We start from the raw sequence: 23,490 nt of genomic DNA, 5'->3' as shown, positions 1-23,490 counted from the left end.
CCCTTCCTCCAGGTCATTGGTGAATATATTGAACAAGACTGGACCCAGGACTGACCCCTGGGGGACACTGCTAGATATAGGCCTCCAACTAGACTCTGCGCCACTGACCACAACCCTCTGAGCTCAGCCATCCAGCCAGTTCTCAATCCACCTCACTGCCCACTCGTCCAGCCTGTAGTTCCTGAGCTTGCCTATGAGAATGTGATGGAAGACAGTGTCAAAAGTTTGTCCAGGTAGGCAACATCCACTGCTTTCCCCTCATCTCCCCAGCTAGTGGGGATTGGGCTGTATGTTTCAAGCATAAATAATCCCTCACATCCCAGGAAGCACAGTCAAGCTTCATCCACTTTGTCAATCAACAGTCAGTCAGCATAGATGCAGATGATCATAGATCCAATGATTGGTGACAGGACTCATGCATTCATTTTATAGTTCTGAGATTGAAAGACTAGCTGAGATTGAAAGAATAGTGTCTGAAGCCAAACTAGTATTCCAGAGATTGATCTTTCATAGTCAAAAGATACCTCTTCTTCTTCTAAGCTAGAGTGAGAGCAAAAAACAAAAGTAATTGAATGAGCATTTCAGCAATATCCTGATGTCAGCTTGCCTGCTTGTCACCCTAATTTAAAGGTTGCAGAAGTATGAATCTACCTTGAAATTTAAAAAAAAGTACCTTACAAGAAGTAAGCTAAATTATTTTTGTTCATCTCTTTTGGACATGGTATCTGTTAAAGTATGCAATTCAATATTTTGTGCGCATAGCAAAATAAGGCAGAGTAACTAAATCAACATTTTCATCCATATTTTATTTCAAAATCCCATTTACGTTATGTAAGATTGTGAACTTATATGTTTCATAATCATTTTCTGTGATTTGATAAATCCCATGAACAGTGCAAAACTAAAATGCATGCAGGGGTTTGCAGGGGTTTGTGGGAAAATGTATCCGTTGTTATCAACGATATTAAAAAGTCATGACTATGTTTGTAAAAATAAAAAGTGTGGTCTTATTAAGGGAAGTTCACTTAAGAGTAGAAAATTAATAAATTGTCACAGTCAAAGTGCACTTGTATAATCTTCCAAAATGTATTGCAAAACTGCCAATGTAACTGCAAGTAGACTTTCAGTTAATAATACCTCTACTTTCCAGTGGTCCCACTTCTTTTTTTGCACTGTTCTCTGACAAGACCTCACACGCTCACATCTCTGTGCAATTCTATTTTCTTACCCAGTGAAGAGAGAAACTGACATTCCTTCATCCAGCCTTGCGTGTGCATATCCAGGTTAAACAACACATCTTAGATTCATACCACCTTACAGCAGGTGCTTAACTGAAGCATGTAAACGAAGGAGGCAAGTCACCTCTGTAGTCAATGGAGACAGAAATACACTTCCAGAGGTCAATTCAGGTGTTAAAGTTGAATCACTCTCTGGAGGTGCCTGCCCATCTTTATCATTTTCACGTGTCGTTTGCCTTTCTGCGTGCGGGTGAAGTTTTTAGCCACATCTTTAGCTCAAACAGGATCAGTATGATCAGAAGGTGGTAAGTATCATAACAATAACTGTTGATTCTACCTTTTGTAATCAAACAGCTAAACAGAGCACAACAGCCTCCCTTCTAATAAAAGTAAAAAAAAGATTCTATTGTTTCTTTTTTCTGTTTCTCTTTCTAGCTTCCATCGTCCTACAGAAGTGGTGGTGTCATATGAACCCCTGTTTAGATGGAGAGGACTGTAAAGTACTACCAGACTATTCCGGTTGGTCTTGCAGCAGTGGAAATAAAGTCAAAACCACAAAGGCAAGTACAGATATTGCCTATGTTTAAAGGTGGCGGTCTGCTGACCGCCCTTGCTTATTGTATTGCATCTGCTGGTGTGAGCACCAGCATTAGACATTAAACACATTCCAGTGTTTTGGAAAGCAATAATTAGTGCAGTGGTTCTCAGGGAGAAAAATGCTGGGTCAGAACTGCCCCTTCACTCCTAGCCTGGTTAAATTAGCAGGTCATGGAGTCAAAGGGGAGGAACTACATTAGGCAATTCGGGTCTGTGTGTCCTCCATCCCTGTGTTTACAGTGAGGTAAGATCCTCACAGCAGTGCATCTCTTGGCTAGTTCATTTGTTGTGCGGGTTTTATTCATGCCATTTATCTTGTGGGTTTGGGCTTTGCACTGCGCCTATCTGGGAAGAAAAGAAGGAGAATTTTTGTGAGTCCCGGACACAGATCACTAAGCTTACTTGCTTGTGCCTTCCTCCATAGAGATTCAGTGTCATGAGCTGACTAAATTCTGTTGGCTGAGCTCTGTAACTCAGTTCAAACCCATTGCTTCAGTCTTTAGTGAGGAAAGGAACCCTTCTGCTGTGACCAGTGCTAGAGGTAGTACATTCCAGGATCAAGTCCTCAATTCGCAAACTTAGTACAGGGATCTAAGGTCTTTATCAGGGCCACTGGAATTTAGATTCCTGTGCTACTGGAAAGCCTGTTATATATTGAAAGAAATAGCCTGACTCAACTCGTCTGAACTGATGTCAGTGGGAACTGTGGGATGCTGAGCACCACTGGAAATCAGGCTGGCTCAGATTGTTCCTAATTGCAGGCCATCCTGTAGACAGCCTGTTTTGGAAAAAACTTTGCTGTGCCATTCCATTTCTTAATTAACAGTCAGCAGAAAGAAAATATCATGTCCTCTGTCTTCGCAGTCTAAAATGAGCTCAGTGCATTAAAGTTCAGGAAGTCATAGTGAACTGTATATCTAAATATATCACAAAACAAGAGTCTTCAGCATCCAGTAGCAATCAAAGACATATGCTTAGCTTTTCCCTTTACAACCTCTTCTAGCTGGGAATGAATGTTGTTGCTTAGGTTACCTTCTGAGTTAATAAGCAAATACTGGCACCAAATGTTGTTTAATAATGGCTGTTCTAAGGAGCGAAGACTGTACTAAATTCTATATGAAAGAGAAAATTGGATGGTTTGGGCAGCTGTGGTGTGATACTGGTGGGCCAGAGCCCAGCCACGCATGCATTATATGGTAATAGGCTCAGTGGAAGAACCTAATCAAAGAAGCCAGAGTCTGAAAAGCCCTATTCCTGTTTTTAAGATCAGAGGAATTGTTACAAGTCAGTGTTGTTTATCAGATGCTAGAGATATAGTCTGCAGTGTGTCTATGCCTCAGCTGTACTTCTTGTGACTGATACTACAGCTGAAAGTTGACCTGCACAGACTATTCTACTCTAGAGTCAGTGTGGGTGACTGCCAGTCAGTTACTGCAAGGTATAATTACCCTCAGTCTTTGAATATTTTCCACAGGTACTGACTTCAACTACTCATGTATAGATAAGGGGTAGAGTGGTAACATCAAATACATGGATGAGACAGGTGAAGCAGGAGTTCTATGTAATGAATGAGACAATTTCATTTATGGACATACTGGAAAAGAGCTGACACTTTATAGAAAAAAAATGCTAATGGAAAAAAAATAAGCCAGGATTAAATATTCCTAATACCTTTAATTAGATACTAGAGGGATGAAGGGTAGAACAAAGAACTTTATGTTGGTGTTGATGACTGAAGGCCTGAGGTGTCAAGTCCTCATTCATGCAGCTGTTTCTTCCTTCCTATGAACAGTTCACTTTAGTTCATTGAGGTCGACTGACTATATGAGTCATATTGCCAACGTTCATGAGTCTTGCTCGTAAACAGTGAAAAGAGGCAGCCTGAGTCAGTGGGAGTTTACTAATAGAAGGGTAAATTTGACATGGGTCATTTAGTTTATTATCCATGACATAAATTGCAGCCACCAAACTACAGAATATGCTAATGCATTCTGAAGAATTTAGGGATGTCTTTTTAAAGCTAGAGTGCAACAAATCATCCTACCTTCAATAATACCTATGTGAATTCATCAAGTCCAATGAGTTTGTGTGGGTCTAAGAGAGGACTACATTTACTACATTAAACTCTTCCTCTACTTTGCTGGGACCTGGAGAAATGCATTTTGTACTGATTAAGAGATTACTTTGAGGGGCATTTAATTGGAAGTATAAAAAAACAACTGGCACTCATGCTCGGATATGAGGTATTTTACTAAATTACAGATATGAGAACTGTTTGTTTTTTCGTTCATGCTTTTGTTTTCCTTTCACTGTCCTTTTGTCCTTTTACGTTCAAGCACCTTAAGGCGGGACTGTCTTTTCTTGTACATGTGTTTAGGATCAGCACAGGGGAGGTCCTAATTCTGACTGGGGTCCTGATGTACTGCAACAATATAAATACAAATATGAATGAGTAAGTGAGTGGTTTAACGTTGCACTGAAAAGACACAAGAAAGTCCTAAACTTTAGCTAGTGATTGACTGTATTAAAGAAAGGAACAGGCCAGTGGTAGATTTCCTTAGAGGAAATGTCCCTTTTGAAAGGTGTCTTAGCCCCTCACTTCTTACTTAGTCTTTGTTATAAATTCTTCTGTTGTTTGCTGTATGTATTTTGTGTGTGGATGCTTCAGGCAAGTCACTGCTATCATGCTGTGCTTTTAAATGATTTGGTTTTGACCCATAAAGGCTTACTGTGTGCATTTACCTTTGTCTAACTCACAAGAGTTATTTTAGAGATTAGGATTTAGTGTAGCTATATCCCCAGTAGTAGTGACATTTCTAAAAGCTGAGGACTTGTCATACTATCTCCAGGCCTTTGTACTCCTGTAGCTGGCTTTTAGTATTGTACTTCCTGAGAATCAGTCTGAAATCATGATGTTTGTCTTTATTAGTGCAAGTAAGAAAGGACTTGAATTGTCCAAGGTTTTGTGGGTGGCATTCATTATGCTCAGTTGCAGGCACGTTTCTATCCAAGGTGAATTGTTTAGAATTCTCCAGAGTCATGTGGAGAGAAATGTGTGATCATACAGTGTGACTGTGCTCATCTGAAATAAAGTGTTTTCAAGGAGAGCTAATTTCTCTCTTCTGTAGCTTAAGGAAGGCCCAGATGACAAGCTTACATGTAGATGCCTGTTTATTAGATGGTAAATGCTGGGTCACAGAATCTATATCTGCGTCCATATTTCTTCTATAGATATTTTGCGTGTCTTAAGTTGCGTGTAATTTTCTCTGTCTATCGAGATGTCGGGGCTGTTGCACAAATATAATGAGTAATGATAATTCCAGATTCTGAACAGTAGCATGTTGCACATACGAGATAGAACTGGAAAGAAAATGAGTTAATTTTACAACAACTACCTTGTTATAGGGAAAAATGAAGCATGGAATAATGTATTTTTTGATTAAAAATGAACCAAAGATGTGTCCAATTTAGTCAGCAAAAGCACATTTATTAAAACTGCACACAAATAGAGTACTGTATGAACTGTCCTATCTGGTTATGGTCAGTAGTCCAACCAGTACAGCAGCCTATCTGTCTCAGTGCTGGGATACTTAAATGAGAAAAAGACAGCAAAACCCTTGTGGACAATTATAGCGAATGTACCCATACATGAAGTTCTTCTAGTTTAATAGTTGGCTTAAGCCTAAAACACCAGAGCATGGATTCATTCCATATTAATTTTTTTTTCTATGTTATGTAGCAAAGATAATCTCATTACCATTTACGTTTCTAATCAATTTTTTAAAGCTTACTAAGACCTGGGACCAGCACTAGTTGGGACAATGAGTTCCACAGGTTAATTATAGGCTGAAATGGGAAATGACATTTAAGGGTTCTATCTTTTCATTTTTTGAAAATATTAGAGTAACTTGAAGTATATGAAGCTTGGGAGAGTCCTCACGTTACTCAGTATTTAGATGAATAGTTATAGTAGCTGAGGATGACTGTTAAATATGTGAAAAGCTGAAGAGCTCCTCTCTTACACAAGTTATCTCATGAAGGGAAATAAATTTATTTCTCTATACCAAGCCTCTGTTTAGTTTTGTAGTGTGTCCAGAGACCACAGAGCAGAGCTTACAAAGATTTTCTCTCTGCAAGCTGCCTATTCTCCTCCATTTCCAGGACAGGGTTTCTGACATGATCCCTTCTCACCATTGGGCTGGCATAGCAGTGTGTATGTGCATTGTCCTGTGGCGTCCCTGAAGCACCTGACTGGGTCTGCATATGGTTATAATGGGAAGAGACCATGGGATCCCCTGGGAGAAGTGATATCCAGGAGTGGCTGCTGTTGCAAGAACAATTCATCCACTCTGCAGATTGTTCTGTCTGGTCCCTAGCTCCCTCCCATGAAGTGGAGCCCTGGGAATGGGTAGCAGTTTGCATGAATGATCCTTTGGGATATGTCATACGTTTGTTTTGTGAGCGTTGGTGTTGAAAATGGTGCTAAGCAAAATAAAGCAGAAGGGGAGTACCATGAGATGTTGGTGGCAATTCAATAATAAACTGCCGTTTCTTTCTCTGCTACTCTCTCCTATATTTTTGAATAACAGTCTAGTCAATGTTTTCCATACGGATTCTGCTTCTGTGCGAGTTATACGGAGCACATAGGTATGGCCAGAGCATGTTCATTCAGTATGGTTTCACGTGTACAGTTTCTTCACAGCATCAAAGCATGTTTTGTCATCCTTCTTTGATCGCTTCTGTGTAAGTAACTCTTTCCTTTTCTTTTTTAGGTAACACGGTAGCAAAAAATAAACCTGTGGGTCAATACTGGAACAATGGCATGTGCAACCGTGTTGCTTGGCTATTACACAGAGACCCTTTTTTGTGACAATGGCATAGACTTAACTCTTGGAACTTGCAAAATTAGTGAGGAAAAAGAACAATACTTCTACATTCAACTGTGGTTGAAGTTCTTGAACCTAGATTTTGCTGTACAGAATGGTACATGTTCAGTTTCACAAGGAAAAGCAATGAGATTTGTTTCTTCCTGAAATGCACATTGGATTCCCAAGGTTCTGACACCTGGCAAGTTCTTGAAAACACACACCTGGACTTCTGCGATGCATCAAGGATAAGACTCTCTTTATGATGCTGAGAACTGTAAAATTGCTTTAAATGATTTTAGATCATTGAAGTAACCTAGGAGGTCGGAGAAAGAAAATAGTTATGTTACAACCAATATGGATTTGTCTGAGACACTTCTCACATATGGTACAACATGATAATATAAAACTGATCCCAATGCCAAGTGAGTTGATGGGATAGTGTTAGTAAATGATGTCTTAGTGTATTTTCAACTGTGATTTAGTAAATATCAAGATTGTATGAAGGTGAAAGGATGGCACTTATAAATTAGTAACAATAATTGTAAGACACATTTTGTTTATATCTGTGCAATTACATTTATTTCCTTAGATAGTTCTAGGTATTTTAACTTTTACATTCATGAGTGATGGCAGGGAAGCACGAGGAAGAGACAAAATGTGAAAGTAGGCATAGTTTTTCTTGTCCTAAAATAAATTCATTCTCTAGGGGAATAGCAAAGTATACATATTTCTTGCCTCTTTGAATCTAGATATGGAAAAGAATCTAGCCATTAGCTAGAAATATTCATTCAGATGCCTCAAAAAAGGAGAGCATACTTACATAGCGTAAGGAAGGCTTGCTGGAAGAGAGGGGTAATTTGTTTGGATTTGCATAGCTTTGGTTATATCCTAATAGATTACATACTTAAAAATTCATAAGTAAAATTCTAGATAAAAATAAATCTTCACTTTCAATTAGTTCTTGTTTAGAATGATTATAATAATTAAATGTCCGTTTCCTTGACAGACTGAATTTCCAAGTGGTTACGCTTTGCGACACATAATTGTTCCATATTATTGTACATGCGTTTCATACTGTTTTTCTTATTTTCCTGTTACAGTTTTTTTGTCGTCAGTCTTCCTAAGTAGAACAGTAAGTAGAGGTGAAGCTGTAGCAAGTCTGTTCCCAGTTACATCATTTTGTGACTTAAGATGCATTGAAACAGACTAAAATGCAGTGATGCAGATGGATATCATGCAGAGGAACTACTGCTAACCCAGCTACTGAATTCATTGTTATGCTTTATGTAAATATTAGGATAACAATGTACAACCAATTTTTATATACCCAAAAATACCAAAAATATCGAGTGTGTGTTGTACTAATTTAGGTCATTGTGCTTTCTAGTTTATGGGAAAGATACCATCAGCAACGTGAAGCTATTCAAAGTAGTAATTGTTAGTTTTTGATTTGCTGGAGTGAGTGGGAGTATTCATCCAGTTAATGCCATTGAAGTCAGTGGTGGGAAGGTCTGGCCCTGAGTTTGTTTTTGATTTCTCTGGTTTAGTTCATTTTCAGCTATGTATTTGATTACAGCTGGGATCATAGTGGTCATTGTACTTGGTGATAAGTAAACAAGAAATCTTCTGCTCTGTGTTTGGACAGCTGAACAGTTATTCTACGTAATAGATTCTGCTTGCCCTAATTAGCTCTACATTCCTAATATTTTTCCGTTGTTTCAATCTTCTGATTAAATTTTAAAATTACCTTAAATATTTCTACCATTTCTGTGCATGTGTATTCAACAATATCATCAGTGAAGATCATTTTTGTTTACTCTGTGTATAATGCTGACCCACAACTGGTATCTATTTATTTATTTTGGTATGAACTATGCAAAGGCATATTAAAACACCATTGGTGATATATTCTAATCTAGTCTGACAAAAAAGACAAAGGATTTTAGAGAAAAGTTATCTTTTTCCTCTTTTTGAAGATAAGTACAAAGAAAATAAGCTATTTTGCCAGTGGTCACACGCTGGATTTATGGCAGAGTTGAGAACTGAAGCAAAATTTCTTATATCTAATTAAGTCTTTCCCATGAGTAGCATAAAAGTGGTACAGTATGTTACCCGCCTTGCAATAGCCATCTGAAAGCTATATTTGCATGTCAGTTAGGAGGAGGGAAAGTGCATAAGTTTGATAGCACAGGATTATGAAATACAATCCAAATGAATGACTTGCCTTCCTAGATCCTCAGCCCATGACAGTGATTTTATATTTCTAAAACAGCTTCGTTTCAGAGGATCTCTGGTTGATTTACAGCCTTCCTGACTCATTGCACAAATGCTGTAATACATGCCTGTTTCCCTTTGGAGGTTTGCCAATGCTGTTGTCAGGCATCTGAAACCAGTATTACTGTTTTGCTGAGCCATAGCAAAACTGAGGGCTTTGCCAGCAGCTGTTAGTAGAAGAGATCAGTGTCCTAGATTCTTGGTGTTCTCTATGTAAGTGGCTTAGTTCATGCATATCTGCTTGCTCTCGAAGAGTAGTATTCATAAGCAGTGTACTGGCAATCTCTTAGAAACCTCAGCTTTCTTCCCGCTGTTAAGCCTCTATAGGGCTAAAACTCCTGGGTCATCATGTCCAGGCTTTTGTTAGGACCAAAACTGCCTACTACAATCCATTTCATAAGGTGAACCCCTCAGTCTTACGATCACAAGGCTTTGCCATGCAATTTCTAACAGAAGATTGTAGCAGACACTCACTCTTCTGATGAAACGTTATTCTGGTTTCAAGCCTGAATTGATTCATGTCCTGATAATACCTATCTCTTACTTCTGAACTGTGTTCTTTTCTCCCCTCATTAGTATGGCCTGATGTATTTAGAGAGAATAGTCTTCCCTCACTCAGCTGACATTTCAGTAGGCAAAAAATAACCGTGTCCTCTTCATCTCCTTTTTTCTCTACTTATCTGTGTAGCTCTCTTTGCATCCATTGCATTTTAGGTGATTTTTTTTTTTTGAACAAGGATTGCCATAATTATGCACTTTACTTGACATATACTGTTGCCAGTTTTCTACAATATCATTAGCACTTTCCCATCCCTTCTGGAAATGCTTCACTTTCTATAGCCTATGTTGCTTTTGCCTTTTTCATAACTGCGTCATGCTAGCAATTCATAGTCAGCCAGCATTTGACTAATATTCTAGGCTGGCTTCTTTTCAGCTTGTGCACTCCTTGCTTATAGCATATGTTCTTACTAATCCTACCTTAGAGCGTAGCCTTGAAGTTTGCACTGCTAAATGTCACCCACTGTTACTATCCCAGTCTGAGGTCATGAGATTCTGCTTTTCCTCTGAGCTGAGGTTTTCTGTGTGCCTCTTTGCAAGGCGAAGAATGAAAGACCCCGGGACTGTCAAGCGAGGAACTCCGCTTCAAAATCCAGCCTATTTCTTTTAAAACAGAAATTGCTGTTGTTGACTCTTTAACCAGTGTCTTACCATTGTCCTTATCTTCTCCGGTTAGATAGGGAATTCTCTGTGGTATCAAAATAAATGTAGGTCAAACTGGATTCATTGCATTTTCTTTATCTGGAAAATAAATTATCTTTATAGAAATCCCTGCAAGGTTTTCTTTGCAGCCTACAACTCTGTTAGATCCATGATAGATTTTATTCCATTTTTCATTTACCTCTAAGTCTGTTATCTTCCAGGGTTTGTATTAGAATTTGTACCCAAATAGTGAATAAAATTCTTAGATTTACTGTAAATTTTCTCAAATGGTTAGTACATAGCAAACATGCAACAATAGAAATTTATTTGAAGAAACTTTGAAGTTTGCTTGCAAACTGAGCAGACAACTGAGTTAAGAGAGCAGTTAGGACTTCTGTCATGACAATAGATGCTTCTATATCTATTTAAATATAGATGATCCTTTAAGAAACTTTTAAGTATTTAGGATAAATGAATGCCTATAAACTGTGATAATCTCATTTAAAAGACTACCTTTCACAGCACAGTGTCCCCAAGCACTGATGTGGGTAATAGTTCTGGACAGACTTGGAATGGATCTGCTTACCTTGAAGTATGCTGGTTATGTTGAGCCTCTCTGAATTAATGAGTTTTTTTTTTTTTAAAGGATTCTCACTGCATGGAGGTGAAACTTCTATACCTGAAAATATGTAGTATGTATTGATTTCCACTTCAGTTATGTTAGTATTTAGTTCATCAACTAGAACCCTATGCGAAGGCAGGATTCTCTAGACAATGATAAATGGTGGGCTTTTGCAAAATGATGGCTTTGCCTTGATGACTAGACAGCACATCTCCCATTGAATTTCTTTGTGTCTTTTGCTTGTTAAACCATTTTTTTAAAGCCTAGACAGTGTTTTCAGCTTGTAATTTAAACTCTAGAACCTTTCATGCATATGTACCAGCTACCAGATTTTAGGCATTTGGATGGAAATTCATAAAGGTAACGATTTAGAATAACAGCCTGTACCAACCTTCAAGAGACCTTTCGCTTTTTATAAATCACCATAGCTTTATTATTGTTATGAGAACAAAGTCACCCACAAGGAGAAATTAATATTACTGTTAGAACACTTCAGGGCCCATTCTACCCTGCTATGTGTGTGTGTGACATTCCCATTAATACTAGTAGAAATTATGTGCGCTCAGGAGAAGAGCAGCTTTGGTAGCATAGATGAAAAGATTGTTCATTATAGTCATTTGCACAAAATGGTAGTCAATGAAATTTTACCAGAGAAATCACTACGAGCTACACTGAGCCTTGAAGCTCAGCCCTGTGAAATGTCACTGCTGTGTTTTACTCAGCCCAGGATGAGTTCTGGAAGTGAATGTCTTCTGGGCTTCTGAAATGTAATGTACTAGAGCCATGTAAAAGCTACAGACAAGAGGGAGACTGGGTGGAAAGTCTTCAACTCCTGCTTCCCTCTTCTTTCCCATCCCATAGAGTGAAGAAGGGAGAACTGGATGTACAGTTTTGCACTCCTTGCTAGGGCTGAAGTTCAGAGCCTCATAAACCTCCTTTAGCCAATGTAAGTTTTTCATTTTGGAAGACATGTAAGAGCATGATCAGATGACAAGTGATTAAGCAGCACATCTTAACAAGATGCTGATCTTCGGCTGAAATGCAGCTAATCTGCATTATTGTGGCCTGCAGTCTTATGAAATAAAGTAAGCTAGCTTAAACTACTATGAGAGTTGCAGCTGGTAGGCAGTAACTTTGAAAAAATATATTAGCTCTCTCATTTAGGGATGTCTACCTCAGCCTTAACCTGTACTATATGTGCCAAGTAGTTGCTTGTTTAGGGACTCTGGATGATCTAGCACTAACAATGCTTCTTCATTCAGGGTATGGAAGAGTTTTATCTTTGTAAGGGAAATTTTGCAGAACTAGCTCTTTCTGCTTAGGTCTTGGTACTTAGTCATTGAAGACTTTTCAGCAGAGGAATAGAAACACAAATGTTGTGTTCACTCACTGGAGTTCTGTTTCATTTCATGTCAATCCGTATCGACGTAGATTGCACACATTCATAGGAGCATTTACATATAAACTTATATATTGTAGGAATCTGCTATCCCTTCTGCTCTTTGATGTATGCACTGGGTGAAGGTTTGGCAATCCCACTAATACGGCTTTTGGCTATACAGCCCTTATATGTGTTCTCTGCAATTGAAGGTTGTGGGTGGATGTACTTGCTTCATATCTTTTTTTTTTTTCCTTGAACCTTTGGGAATGTTTTTCATATAAATGCCTTCTAGTCAGAGAACTTCTTACTCAGTCTTTTATCTGAGTAAAGGGAAAGTTTGATTTCGACATGAAAAGCAAGCTAAGAGGGACCAGCTTCATCCTACTATGCAGATGGTCTGCATGGAGCCAGAAGGTAACAAGGTAACACTGGTAAGATAATTTTACCTCAAGATACTCTCTATTATTTGTGTACAGTGTTATTACTTTAATAGGCTTTTCAAGGACAGTTGATTACATGTAGCCTTCATATGCCTGAGACTGAAGAGAACCACAGTAATTGGAAAAATAATTATCATGCACCTTATAGGAGGGTCTACAATGCCATCCATCAGCTACCATGAGAAAGATGAGGAACGTTGCAACAGTGACAAAGTAACCAAAAAGAAAAAATAAAAATAGGTGCAGAATCTTTTTGCCTGCTCTATAGTAGTATAAGATCCACTCAAGTTCAAGCACTGAATGATTTTCCAATTTTCAGAAACAAGTTTTTTTTTTTTCTTAAGCACATTTTTCAACATATATGACTGATTGCTTAAAATTCACCAGAACAAGTGATCTGCAAGCAAAACAGTCAGCTGGTTGCTTACACTTTAAATTAAGAGGCCCTCAAAGTAATGTACTACAGAGGTAAAAATCAGTGTAAAATGCATTTCTCTAAGTCCCTACAAAATAAAACAGGTGCTTTGTGAAGCAACATTAGCATTCACAGGACTAAACTCTGCCTTCACTTAGATTCATATGAACCTCCTGGAGTCAGTGAGTTTACACAGGTCCAGATGACTACACAATGATATTCTGTAGTCTATCCTTTGAAGGTTTGCCCTCAGACAGTGTGATGTATTAGCAAATCTGTGAAGAATTTTGCAGGAAGAGTAGAGGAATGGTGATGCTACTTTGAACACCTCGTACACAGTTTTTGGAAAGTGATGGGAAAACTACCTCACTCTACTCTAGACCATTGCTGTCACAGTTTGTGGATTAGACCCTACCCGTGCAGAGAGCATGGTCTGAAAACGGTTAGCAGTGAGCTGATGACTTGCTGGCAATGGTTAGCGAACATTTATTTGACAGAGATTTTTTTGTGAGTTGTAACATGACTGTGCTGAGTGTCTAATCGTGTTTTCGGTCCTGTAAAGAAGAGGCCCTGAGGGTACCCGGCACCCTTAGCATATCAGATTGACAGGTGTGTGTGTGGAGGAACAGAGCTTTCTTTTTGCACAGTGCTGTGTCCCTAAACATCTTCTCTGTGTTTGTGCTACAAATTGTTTGAGTCTTATGGCAGTAGTAAATTACAAACAGTTGCAAAGGGGATGTGAATTCTTACATCAAGGTCTTAAAAGAACATTTTGTCACTTAAAGTAAAGTAGACAAGGTAGCATATCCCACAGGACACTAATGAGCCACCTGACAACACTGAGTGTACATTTGACCTCTTGACATATGAAGCAAAGATGACAGATGTACTGTCAAAATACAAATCTATCAACTTCATCATGTTAATCTACCCACAGATGCTTTACAATGCAGATCTGAGGGGAAACAAACATTTTAACTTACAGACTAACCTTGCAAACAGGAACCTTTTACAAAAGACTTAGGTTAATAATTTATGAATTGTAACAGTATCATGAGGAAAGGTTACTTAGCATTGATTTTTGGCAGTGAATGACAACCAAGCCAGTCTCCCAGTTTCCACAGTAATAATACACTTGCTATTGTAATGTTGGGTTGTATTGGTATTCATAGAACGTTTCCATAAAATCATCTCTCATCTTTCATGTTATTCGTTGTGTGCTTTTCATCTCTTTCCCAAATGTGTTGTGTTGTTCACTTAAGTGCACAGACTTTTATTCCACAAGTTGGAAACATCTCGGAGTCCCTTCAGGATGCTGATTTTTGCTCTTTAAGTAGGGTTACAAAGAGTTTTGTACTTAGAGCAGGATTTATTTTTTCATGTGTATAAGTAATGTGGTATGACCTCTCCAAATGATAGCAGTTACACTATGTGAAGAGAATTAATTTTCCAAGATGTGACAAGCATAGTTTTAAATTAGATTAGGGGTAATCATGTCAAAAAAAGAACTGTTTTTTGTGAAGCCCTTGGATATTTGCATTCTCTTAGCAAAATCTTTTTTTTTCATGATTTAAAATTAAGTGTAACAATGTAAGCGTTCTGGGACGGTGTTGAAGCTTATACATGAGGAAGAATTTTGAGCTATTTATAATGTCTTTCCTGACTCCATTTACAGATCTGCATTTATGATATGATATGTTTAATCTATAATGAATGTCTCAGTATTTTGGCTTTCATTTTAGAAAGGTTCTATCCAAAAATATTTGCAGAGAAACCCTCAAAATGTGTATTGAGTATAACTCTGATTATCACTGTTACGTTTTTGTTCCCTCCTGCTCTGGCCCTTTCTCCGTTTTCTCACCCACTAGTGGCCCTGTCCACCACAACAGGTTGTCTTCCATGAAGGACATAAACAGCAGTTTTTCTCCCTGGGCCCCTTTCCTGCCAAGTGATGGTGAAGTATGGAGATAGGCGAATGAGGAGGGGGAGCAGTGACTGCTGAGAAAGAAGTTCTTTATGGGTTTAGTGCAGCTACTGTGGTTGCCAGTGCACCAAGGCAAGCCCAGCACATTGACTGCTTATGAGTCTGGTCACTCCTGCTTTCCCAAGCTATTACCTGCCAAGCTTTACCCCTCTGCCCCATCCACCAGGAACATCACAGGTTGACAAGGGGAGATAAGAGAGGGGCAGAAGTGTTTGGAAGAACAGGGGACAAAGGAGAAGCTGCAGAGATTGATGGGCTTGAACTGGGTGAAAATGGAAAGCTATAGCTGCTGGTCTTGCTTCAGGAAAGAGGGCTACCCATGTCTAAAACTATCCATCCACCACATCAAAGGCAGGCTCAGATGATGAGCAATGGTGTGAGAAGTTCAGGCCATCTTTGACATCCTGCCTTTGGAAAAGGCCCCGATGATCATAAATTAGGAAGGTTGGCTGGGCAGCATGGGGCGCTTGAACCGTGTTGTGTTGACATTATTTCGTGAATGAAGTCTTGGTTTATACTTTCAAGAATCCCGCCGGAGTTCTGCAGTCATAGCGTGTAAAAGGAGTGGGGCTTTTCAGCACAATCCAAGACCACTGTAAGTGCCTTTGAAGAGGTTTTAGTTAATAGCTCTGATGAGGCTATTTCATTCTGTCAAACCAAATCAGACTTTGCTTCTCTCTAAAAGAGATGTTCATTTGTAGACTTAGGGTTTAATGGACTGATGACTATTCTAGAGATGCTACAGTCTGTTGAATTGCTGCAGGTGCATTGATGGGATAGACCCTATGGGCCTATTCCAAGCCATTAATGTCCACTGTGACAAAAATATTTCAAGGCAGTTATGTTCATGGGTCATTGATCTGGTGATCCATAGGTACTTAGAATTACATTCTGTCAGACAAACTCTGAAACTGAGACAGGACAATTATTTGTGCTCTCCAACAAGCTTTTTCCCTTAGGAGAATCTGCTTTGGAGATTCCAGAGGTTTTTCATGAAGAAATGTCAACCTTGATGTACAGGACATCACTGAGTCAGCCAAAGATGTTTTCCATGCTGGATAAGTAGCCAAATAAATGGATAAGTAGTCTCTTACATGGTAACCTAAATTCTTCCCTGTTTTAACTTTTTCCCACCACAGCACAGTACATTATGGGGCATGATCAATTATATCCTCAAATCTAGAAAAAAATATATCAGTAGTGTTCTGTTTTCAGACATAGAGACTTATGAACTGGTGGAATGTTTTCAATTCCTTTCTCATTACAATTTTAGAAAGTCCTTTCTGAAAAGAGCTAATTTATAGTAAACCACTCTCCCCCACACCAACAAAACCAGCTCCTTCCCAAATCCTGATTTGTAACATGTAATTTCTACCTTAATAGCTCTTAGTTGGTTTCAGGGGTTGAAACACTGGAAGAGACGAACAGTGGATCTGGTTCTGCAGTTAATCAGAGTCTTGCATTTTAGGCTGAATTTGAGATCCGTTTTTAGACCATATTACTTATGTTGGAACCTTCTGAGAATGACAAAATAGTCAAATAAATGAAAGTAGTCTTTTAAATACAATGACTGTCTTAGCGTGCATGTTTATCACATAGAACTTCTGCATGAATGTTGGAGCCAATAGGTTTTTCAATCAATATTCGAAAGCAACTGGGTCTCTCTCTGCTTTATTGCTTATGTCAGCATGGGCTAAGGAACCTGGGCTGGCTAAGGAACCTGGACTGTCTTCATTCTGTCCCTAAGGCACAAGTCCAAGAGAGAAGCTAGAGCATAATGTGCAAGTAGTGTGGATTCCTATAGCCTGGCTGTCTACAGCTCCTGTTCTGCCTTGCAGTATCTAGGTAATATAAGATTTAAGAAGCCTCAGTAACTTGTCTATTAAATATTGACCATGTGAAACTACCCTGAGATAGTATGGGATATTATGGGAGGACTCAGCTGGGTGGTAAAAGTTATGTCTAGGCTCAGATCACCCACAGTGTATTTCCTCCTTCTCTTTCTTATATCCCAACGGTATGGTATTAATATAAGTATGGGCTCTAACTCATGCTCAAAAGGCAATGGAGAGATATTTCTTAAAGCCTCCAGCACTGCTGTTGCATGGAAGGGATTACATAAGAGCCCTCTAAAGCTTCCTTCCAAAACAGCATCTCTCATTCTTCAAGAACATGAACAGTATTGTGAAGTGGAGAGCAGCTCTTCATAACAGCGCTCGGTTCTTAGACAGGTGCTACAGCATTGTTACCCATAAAGCATTGGCTTAAGTTTTGTTTACTGCTATGCAGCTGCAACCAGCTGCCATACTGACACAACACAGCTCTCCTGAGAGCGTATGGGAAGAAGCTGTTAGCTTGCTGATGCTGCTCTCATTTATCTGACTGTAGAGATTCCATCAAGTCACTGCATCCCTAAAATAATTTCCTTTTATGAAGCTGGAAAGGCTTTTATAGTCTAATGTTGCAGAGTGGGTGGCACAGCATAACCTGCATTATCACTTCTTCTGCTAGCCCTCTTCTAGTCCCTCCTGGAACTGATCTGGCTCTGTGGTAAATGGATGCTGAAGGCAGACAGATTGGCATGTAATGGTGAGCATGGTTCCAGAAGAGAGACAGGTGGAGATTTACCAGTGAAAGAGTGATTTGCCACTGACTTTTATCAATCTCCAGCCCTGGCTTATCCACCCGGATGGTGCAAAAGGATAAGGAGAATCCCATATATACTTGTACTTTACTCATTGTGCATTCAGTACTTCCCTGACATGCAAATCTTGTTCTGCCGTCGTGTTGCGGTAAGGAGGAAGACAGACAACGCTGGAGGAGAAGGGGTGAATCTAAATACTCCATATTTCTTTCCCTCCTCCCAACCCCTGCTGCTCTGTTTCTAAATTAGCTTGATCCTCAGTGGTAGACTGAAGTGATGTTAAGGCGAAATGTAATATGTTGTTATATATTCTGAACTGTCACAACCATTTTATTTTCATTTCTTTACTAAGTACCATGTGTTAGATGTGCAGAGGTATTACTTTAAGACATATTACTGAAAATCTGAATTTTTTTTTTTTAGTTTCATAAGCCAACATGAGCTTTTCCTACTTTGTTTTTTGTTGCTGCAGCCCAAGGAGACTCTCTTCTATAACCCTACAGATGGCTCTGCAAATCTTAATAAATCCTCAAACTTCAGTTAATGTCTTATATATATTAGTCACATGTGAATTTAATCACCATTATGAGCGTCTACCATGGATCATGGTCGCAAAAACCATTTCCCTTGGAAATAATTACCCTCAGCTGCAGTATGATGTGTTAATAGAATTGCTTTAAAGCAGGAGAGCAGCCCTATTAACGCTCGTCACTGTTCTGTGTATTTTCAGTATGTCTTTCTCTTCCATTGTATGGCCTTAGAATGGAGATGGCTTGGATGCAGTAAATAGTCTGGTATGTACTGGCAGCTGTGAGTGATGAACTGAGAAGTTATTTATTCAAAAGGAGACATCTAACACTCCAAAGATGGTTGTTTCTGAGATATACTTGGACTGGCACAGGGTTCAGCTCTGTATCCTTTTTGCTGAGAATATGCAGGTGAAGAGGTCTGTTTAACTGCTCTTTTGCTGGCTGCTAATTGATGTTTGTAAGAGCTGCATATGCCAATAATGGTCTATGGTGGGCTTTTCTCAGTTAAAATGACCCCCGGAAGCAGAAAATGGAGCAGAAGTGTGAGCATGCATCTCCTCAAATCCATAGGGGAGCGTACAGATGCTTGTGTGTCCGTGTCTCACCTCTGCTCATGAGGACAGAGATGTCTGCCCCAGTAATCCTTGGATCCACCTATGCAATGTGGAACTGCTTTAGCTGGTTGGAGTGAGAGTGTCCTTCCTATACTAAGTGGCAAATGAATACACTGAAGAGCTTTAGGTTGAACTTTTTCAGTTGGAAAAATCAGTTGACCACTAAGTCCCACGTCCTGAGAGAGGTACAGTCAATGAGCAAGCAGTATAGGTAACAATGCTGGTAGCAAAGGGAAGAATTTACAAATCAGTTGTCTGTGTGATGGTTACACTCAGAAATACTGTTTTTTGTTTTTTTTTTTTTACAGTGTCAGCAGTCTTCCTTCATAAAACATTCTATTCATTACATTCAAAGCAATTAAAAAAAATGTGACTATCATTCAATATATTTTTGCATTGCTTTGTTTTTGCAATTAACTTGTTGGCATAAAAGTCATTATCTGATGACATCTGGAAATAAAAAAATACATTGTCTGGGGCAAAGGAATTCTGCCCATCTTTGAAGCAGCCATTAAGACAAATGCTATTTGGCTTCATGCAAACAACCTGATCACTTTTTTGGCAATTGAAATCGTCTAGCATCATCACAGTGCTTTGAATTCCATCCTAATTCCAAAGGTTGTTAAGTAATAAATGCTCAAGTCAAACATGACCTAATGCAGGCCTCTCAGAGCTTGGAAAAAGCTCACAATATTTGAGCCACAGCAGGTGCATTCTGTAATCCTTTATTAAAAACTCCTGCCACACACACTCCCAACATGTGATGAGGTCTTACACAGATTAAACCTGACATGCTATGAAGTCACTACAGCCTTTTCCTTACTCCTAATTAAAGGCAAGGGTGCCAAAAAAGGATGAAGTACCTCTAAACCTAAATGTGAGGCAGGTGGGCAGAAATGATTGTGTTGTGTTTGGCAGTCACTAGGCCTGAAGTTTACAAGATGGGGAAGGTGCTTGACCTACTGTTCTTGCTGTGTGTGTTTTAAATTAAATCGTAGGCTTTCTGTGAAAGGTAACTGACACTGTTTAATTAAAAACCTCTCTTCTGTTCTACCTGGACTTCTAATTCCACTGCAATGTGTGGGCACGCGGTGCTTTGTCTTCTCAGGGTATAATTAGACTTGGTAATGCAGCTGTCCTGTTTACAGTGTAAATCCCCCTAACGATAAATGGAGTAGACTTATGGAGAAACCCTGACGGTACTTCAGACAGGAAGAGTGGATGATCTTTGCAAATAGCTGGTGAGTAGAAAGTAAATCATTATCTGCTAATAAGCCTCTGATTGCTGGGTGTTTTATATCATGAAAGATTGGAAGACTTGACTTTGCTTTGTATTAGTCCTAGCTGCAGAGCTGGAGCACAAACAGGGAGCAAATGGTTTGTTTATGGGCAAGATTCTGACCTTGCTTCTTGGGAGTCTCTTTCTGAAAGCTTGTGCTATGTGAGAAGCTTTTCAGGGGTGCTGGGGACAAAAAGGTTTTAGAAGTGGCTACTCGCAAGAGATATAGGGGAGCAGCCTTAGTTATCTGTATTTTGAAAGCACCCATTTTCCTGAATCAGATGTAAGGCCCTGCTAAGTGCTCTGTAGCCAGATAGCAGGAGACGTCTGTGTCCCAATAAGCCTACAACGTCAGGAGAGACAGTAGATCAAGGCTGGGAATGCGGTCATGTTTTTACCCTTGTTTGCAGATGTGGATCTGGGACATTAAAGGAATGAGATATAAATGGGTCAGAATTTTGCTAAAGCCTCAAAATTAACCTCATTTCTCAATTGCACAAGAGACTGGGAGTCTGTCAGTTGGTTGTGGTTCCTGAGGAGAGCAAAGCACATTGACTGCCTCACCAGAAGTCAGTGACTGCAGAACAGGGGGGCAAGGAGGAAGGGGAGGTCGTTTCAGCTGTCAAATTTTAAATACCAAAGACTGCTCGGCAGGGAAGAAATGAGGAACATATGGTGTGGTGGGAGGAGGTGACAATGGTAAAGAAGAGCAAGAAATATAATGAGAAGCAAACTTTTGGTAGGGTACGGACTTAGGAAATGTTGTGGGAGAGGGCAGGAACTGGTGAGAGTGTGGCTGTGTGTGGAAAGGAGAAACTAAATCACATACAAATGAGAGCTGTGAACAGGGACAAGTCTTGGGAGAGAAATCTGAGTGGTGAAATTAGCTTCCATGTGCATGTATATTTACTTTTTGTGATGTATGTCAACCTGGAAGCCACTGGAATTATGACATGGATTAGATCACAGTTTTGAAAGGCTGATGATCTAACAGCACTCTTCAGTGACCTTTTGCTAATATTTCACAATTATGTACAATTATACTGGAATTATGTTAAGGTTTTTTTGTTTTGTAATGAAAATAACCTCAAAGTATTAGAGGGATGAAAATGCATATAGAATGGAAAATGAAACATTCAACAAAGGAAAAAAGGAAGGTTACACGGCAAGTAAAACCATGCTCCACTTTTAGGTTTGGGAGGGTAATAAATTGAACACAGAGCATTATAGAGACAGTGTCAGATATAAAATATATTAATCTTGTCAGAGAGTATACTAACGTTCCCAGATTTATGATCAGGTGCACTTAAGCGCTGGTCTTCTCATTAATCTTGATTTACAAGCAGTAGCCTTCAGAACAAGGGGTCAGAAAAGAAAAAACAATCGTAGATGTGTCACTTGGATAACTCATCTTCCCCAACTACTCTCTTTAATTACTGAAAGGTCTTTAATCTTTTCTGTGTAAGGGCAGAATATGCTGAATATGAGGGGTTGTCTGTGCCACTCTGATTCTGTTTTGAGCAACTGATGCCATGAACATTGGGAACAGTAAGATAATCCTTGCTGCCATTGGCAGGACTTGATGCTGAGAAGAAAAGCAGGAGAGGTATGTTCTAGAAGGGGGAAAAATAGGAAGAGAATATCTTAGGCCAGTCACCTCCAGTGAAAGCAGTCTTTTGGAAAAAATTTAGTTCCTGAAGAAGTTGAATTTTGAAGTTCCTTCTTGTCACTCTGAGCTGCAAAATTCTCACAGAGGTTTCCATACTTACGTTGACTCTTCCAAATACACCAAGACTGATATTTCATTAGAACCAGCTGCGTGGATAGCACCATAGCCTGATTCAAAACCTAATCTTCTTGATGTACAAAATAAGTTAAAGGAGTAAAGGCATATTTTAGGATTCTTGGGATCGTTTTGGAGAGGCCAGTGTAGTGTTTTCCTGGCAGGTTTATGCTTACTGTACCGTCATGAGGACTAGAGCCAGCTTGGTCTGCACACAATGAAAACTGGCCGGATATGAACTGGAAGTAATGCAAACACATTTAGCAGATAAGCCCTGCTGAGGAACAGGGTGTGTTACCTTGAGTTCGATACTAGGCTAGCATTCATACGCAGCTTCTGATTTGGACCTGACAGTCTGAACAGTTTGGCACAAAAGCAGTATAAGAGTGTGTCCAACTGCAAAAGACTATCCCTTTGTGAATCTTAAAAATGTGGGGAGCTGGAAAATCAGCCTTCTTTTGATGCAAATAAAGCTAGTAGTTCCACTACTCAACACTGGAGACAAATCAGTCTTCCTACCCACCCAGTATACTAAGGAGGGTAATGTCATCCTGGACACTCGTCAAGGTGGTTGAGCTGGAGAGGGCATAAATAACAAGATCCCCAAATTTACTTGCAATTTATAAGGGGAATAGAAGAAATGTTCACATAAGGAAGCTACATAACCTACAAGAGAAGGCAGTTGTATACCAGATGGCCACGCCTTTTTAAGTTCCTCTCTGATACGCTGTGTGGTCAGACGAAGCTGTCAAGGATGGACTGAAACATAGGCTAAATTGTGTTCAGTAGAGTCTTCCTGCTCTTGCTTTTCCTTACTTTCTTTAAGTGTATTAAACTACTGGAGTATCCGTACATTGTGGGCATGATCAGTAGCAAGTGTTGAGTCTCTAATGAACTTCACAGAGCCTCTTCCAGTTCTCCGCAAAGGGAGCAGAAGCTCTACTTGTGATAGTTTATATGGTGAAGAAGTTAGGAGGAGTTTTGGAACGAATGGGTTATCTGAATTGTGAGTTTAAACTGTGATGCTAAATTCATCTCAAAGAGATTATGCCTGAAGTGTGCCAGAATCTGGATTTGCCTGATCTCCGCTAGAAAATTATTCCACAGCTATTGATAAAAAGGGCCTTTTTTTTATTCACAGCTCTCTTAGATGCTTTGTTTTGAGCTTTAAGACCTCTCGTAGGAGCATAGCTGCCATGGGAATTCACAGGTGAAAATTCAGTCTTCAGTGTAGTTGGGTCTTGAAACACTAATTGCTTTGAAAAATAGGGACAGGGCCTTAAGCTGGCATCAGATGCAGACTGGGAGCTATGGGAAAGGCGTAGGCACAAACCAGATATGCCCTTGGCAACCTGAACCATAGAAAAGTTAGTTGTTCCCCATTTCCTACCAGCTGGAGCTAGTGTACGTTTCCCTCACCGAGCTTCAAAACACATTGAGTTATTATATTCCAGCCCAGAGGTGACAAATTCATGGATTACTGATGCCACCTAAGCAGCCAGACTTAGCAAGGTGTCAGACCCAAGGCACAGCTTTGACAAATGCGGGCAGTGTGTTTTTCTGCAGAGGGGAAGACGATATCTCTGTGAGCTGTTTAAAGAAATCTTTCTTCTCAACCTGC

General features: G+C 39.5%; 1 protein-coding gene across 2 annotated transcripts in view; it reads left to right on the top strand.

Annotated features, from left to right (window-relative positions):
- The window catches only part of TAFA4 (TAFA chemokine like family member 4), a 55,480-nt gene extending 47,135 nt beyond the window's left edge, over positions 1 to 8,345 (top strand). Inside the window, exons 5-6 of one of the 2 annotated variants that reach the window (XM_009678670.2) lie at positions 1,674 to 1,798; positions 6,608 to 8,345. In XM_009678670.2, coding sequence (XP_009676965.1) covers positions 1,674 to 1,798; positions 6,608 to 6,619 — 137 coding nt within the window. In that variant the 3' untranslated portion in view covers positions 6,620 to 8,345. Of the gene's footprint in view, positions 1 to 1,673; positions 1,826 to 6,607 lie in introns of those variants that run through there. The other variant, XM_068907001.1, reaches the window with a different exon arrangement.
- Positions 8,346 to 23,490: the final 15,145 nt, after the last annotated feature.

Source organism: Struthio camelus, chromosome 14 (genome assembly GCF_040807025.1).
Source record: "Struthio camelus isolate bStrCam1 chromosome 14, bStrCam1.hap1, whole genome shotgun sequence".
Lineage (NCBI taxonomy): Eukaryota > Metazoa > Chordata > Aves > Struthioniformes > Struthionidae > Struthio > Struthio camelus.
The sequence above is the reverse complement of the archived record's forward strand: the minus strand, read 5'-3'. Positions and strand labels throughout refer to the sequence as shown.